We start from the raw sequence: 6,964 nt of genomic DNA, 5'->3' as shown, positions 1-6,964 counted from the left end.
AGCAACACTGAGAGCTTGATAGACCTCACAGGAGACCTCCGGGAATGAATAAAAGATTCTAAGAAGGGAAAGTCTCCAAAGGTTTGCTCCATGTGGGATGTCACAGAGAAGACTGCAGCTTCATGCTTATCGGAAAGAAATTTGGCAGGAGGCCTTTTAACAGACAGATAAAACAGTGCTGCACTGGGAGGTGAAGCCAGACAAACAGAGACCAAAAGTATGTATATATTTTTAAGCACTGGGGATAATCAGCACTGGAACAAGTTGATGTCTGCAGCACATTCTTCAAAAAAGCATTCACAGTGAATTTTAAAAAGATGCAGCCTTGCTCATTCACAGTTAACTAATTTTGAATTAACAGACGAACGGCTTTATGAATGTACGAAGTGTACGTTACTGGCTTATGTCTCAATACTGCTTTCTACACCACTCTCTCAGCTGCCATCCAGTGCACACAGCAGTAGCATTGATTCCTACTGACGTGCAGGGATGCACCATGGATGAAGCCATGGATGCAGATTGCTGCAGTGGGACAGGCATTCTCAAGGTGTTGTTATTACCTACCTTTTCCCTACAGCATTAAAGAAATGCCCTTTAAAACACAGTTTGTCTTCCTTTCTCTGGAAGATGAAGCTCATTAAGTTCTACTAAAAGCAGAGGGTATAAGAGCAATTCATGAATACACTCTGCACTTGAATGTAATCTTGAATATACGTAATACTTAGTTCAAGATTCAGAAGCAATATGGGTAGTTTTAAGTAATGGACAAGTTGTTTATACTGATTTATCTGAAAATGAAAGAAATTTAACTTCAAGTATCTTTGATATCTGCTTATAGAACGGTTCCTACTCTGTGAAGTCTGTAACCAAATACCAAACAGTAAGCACAGCAACAGCCCAGTGCCCTGGGATTAGGCACACTTTCTGACCTGATTTTTAGAGAGAAACAGCACTGCTCTGGTCCCTACACCACCTGGCAGGAAAACAGGAGGCACAGCAGTCCTGGGGAACGATCTTCACCTGCCCTGTTCCTGCAAGGGAACAGACTCAGCTCCTCTGCACCTCAAGCTCTTCCTTCCAGAGTCTGAATCCTCTCCGTTTCTAGCAAATTAAGAGAGAGAGAGTCAAATGGCTGTTCTGTAAATATGCCTGGCACACTTGTTTTAATGCAAAATACTAAGTTTAATCCAAATGTACTGTGTGTGTGCTCAAAGAAGTAGTAGTGCCTTTTTGGTACTTTATTTTTGTTACATATAATTGTAAAAAAAAAAAAAAAAAAGAAAAGCAACATACGACACCTCTGACAGCGGCTTAATTTGGTCTTGAAACATTTTAAAGAGGACTCTCCCGTGAGGTCAGGCATTTTGCATACATCGAAGACACAAGTTTAAGGACCAGCCCACTTCTGAATACAACCTTTTATCAGAACTAAAGTTCTGAGATTGAAAACTTTTGCAAAATTACAGAATTTTTTCCCTTTCTGAAAGTTCACTGCTCACGAGAAGACAGGTGTCTGCAATCACCAACTGCTGTCAGTTTAACCATAATTGCATTCACTGTATTTTCAGTAAACATGTATCCAGGTGCTTAAAAATCTATTTTAATGGTGTTCTCAAGAACAACAATACTCTGCATTACAAAAGAAAGAGGTATAAGGTACATCTTTTACATATAAGAAAAAACTTACAGCAAAGGCAAAGAATATCTTTAAACCAAAATAAAGCTATGTTGTTCCCTACAGGGAAGCTCCAAGTGTTTGAGATTACTCATCGATTCACTTCCAACATTCATAGAAAAGGATGAAGGACAGTCAAAATAGTTATTCTACTATATCAGCTTTAAATATCGACGACTATCAACACTTCAGCAATAAAATTACAAATATACAGAAAACGAATCTGCTACAAACACAACCGATAGCAAAAATACAGAAAATATGCAGAAATCATGTTTTCTATTCATAAATCCAGATTTACCCCCACGTTCCACTCAGTCCTGAAGCGAGCATTCCACACACTGACAAAGACAGAACACAACGGTTGTTATACTTCACAGAGTGGGAAGAAGACAAATCTATGCACTCCTCACAAATGTGGACTAACCCTAATCGTACTCATTGTTTGTTGCAGAATCACAGTCCAAACAAGGAAACGTGTAAAACTGCTATTAGCATTTGGGTACAGAGTTGAGTGAAGGCGATGCTCAGGGTCTGCTGCTGGGGGAGGGCCTGGCTCAGCAGTCAGAGCCCAGAGCAGTCACCAGGGACAGAAAGCACTCCGTGCAGTATTCGCATGAAAGGCCAAAAGCAATCACTGGAACTATTTTCTCAAAGAGCAGACTTCAGGAAAACAGAAAAATACTCTTGCATTCATTGCAATGCCATGCCCTCGAGCCGTGCACTACGAATACAAAATGCTACAAATGCTTATTGCGTGCAGCTAGCCCCCAGCCTACTCCCTCAGTAATGGCTAAATTAAAGTAATGCATAAATACATAAGGACGGAGTATGGTTTTATTTATGTAAGTTTCAACAGGAAAAGGAACGTTAAATTGTGACTGGACCACCAGCACAAAATTGCATTTCTAAATAATTTAAAGCCTCAAAACAGCGTTTCTTCCTAAAAATCCTTCATTTCGATGAAACGGTTTGTAAACGTCGAAGACTTACATTTATCCAACCTACAGCCTGAGCAGGAAATAGATCTCAGGCTTCTCGTCGCCGTCGGGCTCCAGCTGCAGCAGGGGGCTGTGCGCACACAGCGGCTCAGCACAGCCGTGGTGCCAGGCAGCGCACGTGCCCTCGGGTCGGCCCCGGCCCTCCGCCGCCTCCTCAGGGAAGCTGCCCAGGTACCTGGCTATGTAGGAGCCTGTCGAGTGCCTGTTGACGACGTGAGGGGACCCCGAAGGCTTGTTCCGAAGGACGACCCCCGCTATGCTGCCTGCGTTGGAAGATTTTTGCTTGCTGGCCTCCTGCCTCTCCTTGGCACGACTGGCGATGTTCCGCACTCTGCTCTGGCTCCTGGACGACAGCTTTCTGACCAGCGCCTTTGGGCAGTCCTCATCGAGCTGCCTGGAATACAGCACCTGGTGGCTATCGTCCTGGTCCAGGGACAGCAGCTTTCTCAGCTGCTCCGTCAAAGCGTCTGTAGAGTGCGGTCTCATCGTCTTCATTGCAGCGAGCTTCTTGTCTCTCATGCCAGATGTGATAAAGCTCCTACTTATGTACTGATACTTACTTTCAAAGTTGCAGGAAATATCTTCCGATGTCAAGTCACCAAGACTCTTGGATTTGCAAGGGCTGGTCTGTTTGATGGCTGGGGAGGGTGGGAAAGCCAATGTGCTTCTGAGCACTGGTGAGTGTACATCGAGTTGGGACCTCCTGGAGGTACACATCACATCTTTCTGCTTATCTGCATGATGATGATGTAGAAAACCAACATTTTCACAGGCTGGAAAAGGGAGCTTGCTTCCCGCAGTCCTAAAGTTATCCGAGCAGTCCAGAGCAGCAGCACAGAGCCCAACGCTTGCACAGTTCCCAAAGGTCCTCTCACCACAGCACCTGCCGTCCTGCTGCTGCCTCAGTTTCAAAGGGGAAGCCAACTGGCTCACATCTTCCCTTTTGTACGCGCACGCAGTTACCAAGAGATCTTGAGAATCCCCACCTAACTCTACTAGACTGCTGCTTTCCGAATTCTCACCCATGGGAGGGTCCACAAGCATCTCCTCAAAGATGAGGCTGCTGGAAGCAAAAGAACCCACAGACCTGGGGGCTCCCCAGCTTGCTTCACATTTTCTTTGGGGATTTGCATTCAGCAAAGAGAAAGGTGAAGAACAAAAAGAGCTAGGCAAGTTATTTTCTACGCTCTTTGACTTCTTCTTGCAAACTAACCCACCGCGGGTCTTAAATTCAGAACCTGGGGTAAGAGTGGCCTCGTGGATAATTGTGTACACAGAATACTCCGCAGTTTCAGGGCTGGAGAACACAGCACTGTCTGGAGTTGAAAATAACGGGGACTTGCCGGATTTTGTGGTAATGAAGTCGTTCTTACAGGGAGTGCTGAGCTCTGCAGTAAGTGCGCGCGTGGCCACAGCACCGAGGGTCTGGCTGCCAGCGCCGGGGAGCATCGGTGTGGTGGGGCTGGTTTGGTCATCGGTGACATCCAGCTGGCCGATCAGAGCTGAGACAGCACTGTCCAACTCGCTCTCAGTCACCAAAGAAACTTCATCTATAAGGCGGGAGATGTCGCTGTCTTGCACGGTTAAAGAGGAACGTAAATCGGGAGCATCAGAGCAGACGGCAGAAGAAATATCAGTCAGAGAAAGGCATGCCACAGTACTTTTCTGGATGATGCCGTATTTGAGATTTTCAACCTCCTCTACCTTTTCAGGAAGGCAAGTCCTGACAGGAGTTATTTTCTCCTCCTTACACCTGTTTGTGTCACCTTCCCTTTTAGTGCCTGCACAGTTCTTGCCCTGTATTTTTTCTGTGTCGCGCTCAAAGCCAGAGCTCTGAATTAGAGGCACAGTATCAACAGGAAGGTTGAGGTGATTTGTTTCGGTTACCCCACTTACAGCAACTAAACGTTCAGGTTGTTCCTGGGGAGGTGGTAGAAGTGAAAAATCAGCTGTCGTTTCCTTCAGGGCACTCTCCTTTTTCAAGGGAGATGCCAAATTTGAAATATCTGCAGTTTTCTCAGAACACGTGAAAACAGATTCTTTCAAGTTTGTTTCCTTCTCATTTTTATCACCATCACTGTTGGCTGAATTAAACAAGAAACACGTTAGTTGCATATAGCATTTTGTGCTTTGTTTATTAACAACTATTTTGTCCTTAGACAGACAAATGGAGAACGTAAAATTAGGCACAGTTGTGACAGAACTGTTATGGTGTTGTGCAGGCTTAGCCCAAATTATCTGTGATATGAATAAATGGAAAAATACGACTGCAGGCACTTCACTGAAGCTTCCTTTGGATGTCTATTACATCAAGCACGTGATGTAATATTTGTTGCAAATAATGTTAATGAGGTACCATATCATCGTTCGCACGTGGCATTACCTTCAGCTGTGTTCCTATTCAGATTTGTACTATAAAGAAGCATGGCAATAAAGACAGAACAAAACAGCTCTGTTAAAAAAACAATACTTTGAAACAAGATGCATGCTTAAAAGAGCTCTGAGTATAACGCATCAAGTAGCTGGACTCCAGGCAGTGTTCTTTACATATAGTTATTGTAAGAGATTAAAATTTAAGGACTAAATTTCTGATCCTCTATTAGCATACTGCATTCATAAGAGAGCAAGATTTTGAATTCTGTGGAAATACGTAAGATTTTCTCCACCAAATCTTCTTATTTGTCTTTATTTGCCAAATCCCAGCTCCGTGACTCACTCCTAGCTTTGAAGCTTTTAATTAAGCAATAAATCTGGTATAGTATATACTTTTTTTTTTACATTCACTAGAAACCAGACACCCTAGGAAGAAACAAGAGAAGCCCTGATCATTCTATAACAGTCTGAAAGCCCCCATTAGAGACAATTTTAATAAGCCTGGTACAAAGGGCTGATCTCCAAAATTTGAAAAGCTGCTCCAGCCTATCAATGCGCCTACATAAGGATGGAAGATATGTACAGTTTTTTCATTTGTACTTTTTTTTTTCCCCTATAAAAGAGCAAGGGAAAAAGTGGGCAGCACACTGTTCACTTTGCAGAAATCCAACTAAGTCAGTAGAGATATGTTTAGCCATAGCATTTTTGCAAGAAAGGTCTGTGCTGGACAGCCAGCCCTCTCCATTCTTCACTGCATCCTGAAATAATGAGCACTCCATCAGACTGACAACCTCCATGAAGGTGAAGCTGCCTCCCAGTCTGAACTCCTTGCACTGAAGTTACTTCAGGAGAACACACAAGCCTCGTTCTGCACGTGTGTGAAGCTCTATCACACCTCTGCTTATCAAGGTTGAAAGTAAGTTCTTCCAAAAAGGGGCTGTGGCCCTTTGGCACAGAGAAGAGAAGGTCCTGCAGCTACAGCAGAGGCCTCCATCTAGCATTTTATCTTTCTGACTCACTTCTTTATGTCTATGGAGGTCAGTCCTCCTCTATGGGGGTCATGGAACAAGCCATACAGACACTCCAGTGGACAGAATTTACTTCCTGAAGCAGAATTTTAGGTCATTTCAGAGCTTGTGTTATTTTCCTGTAAGAGAATACCCACAGCTTCCAAAAAAACGTGAAAGTTTCTTTTAAATTAATTTTCTGTCCTTACCTAAAGCATCTGCAGGAAGAAATTTGTAAATATAAATGCTTACAACCATTGATAGGAATGACTGAGCTGTAACAGCTTCACATGCTTATCCAGAGAAAATCTTTCTATTTCAAATGCAGCATTTTCAGAGTTAAATTCCTTTATCAGGAACATCCTTTTTCCTGTCTAGTCTCATCTCAGGTTGGCAGGAAAAAAAAAAAACAGTTTAATTTTCCTTTCAGTTTCTCTTTAATGCTTTCTCTTGCAGTGATGTCCACATTGTAAGTTCTTTCAAAGCCACTGACAAAGGCAGGTAGAACCAACACGTCTTAACAACGCGTTCCCACCTGTCCAGCTACACGTGGCTCCTGGCATTGGCAGAAGCTGCTGATGTGCAGCTGAGAAAACTCAGAGCAGCGCAGCACTTCTGTCAGCCGCCGTCCACGCCAGGTTCTCACTGTGCTCTCCTCCTACCAAGTAGAACAGACAGTGTTTCTGGCTGCCCTGTGCTTGTGGAGGAAATGCCCTGTGGGGACCAACTCTGAAAAAGCGGAGCTGCCACTACTGACCAGAGCTGGGCACCCAGCCAGCCTGTATGAGAGCACACACCCCTCTCAAACAAAAACCAATCCCAAACAGCAGTGCAGGTGGCTTAGATTAGGTACAAGCTCAAGGCGGAGGCAGCAGGCCTAACAGACTACAGCCATGGTATTTAATGCT

The 6,964-nt window shown here is 44.0% G+C and overlaps 1 protein-coding gene across 7 annotated transcripts in view; it reads right to left on the bottom strand.

Annotated features, from left to right (window-relative positions):
* Positions 1-1,283: 1,283 nt before the first annotated feature.
* The window catches only part of PLCH1 (phospholipase C eta 1), a 57,307-nt gene continuing 51,626 nt past the window's right edge, over positions 1,284-6,964 (bottom strand). For all 7 annotated transcript variants that reach the window (XM_010717027.2, XM_010717030.2, XM_010717029.2 and 4 more), the window contains one exon: positions 1,284-4,760. In XM_010717027.2, the coding sequence (XP_010715329.1) occupies positions 2,680-4,760 (2,081 nt within the window). In that variant the 3' untranslated portion in view covers positions 1,284-2,679. The remainder of the gene's footprint in view (positions 4,761-6,964) is intronic.

Source organism: Meleagris gallopavo, chromosome 11, assembly GCF_000146605.3.
Source record: "Meleagris gallopavo isolate NT-WF06-2002-E0010 breed Aviagen turkey brand Nicholas breeding stock chromosome 11, Turkey_5.1, whole genome shotgun sequence".
NCBI lineage: Eukaryota > Metazoa > Chordata > Aves > Galliformes > Phasianidae > Meleagris > Meleagris gallopavo.
This window is presented reverse-complemented; position numbering and strand designations above follow the sequence as displayed.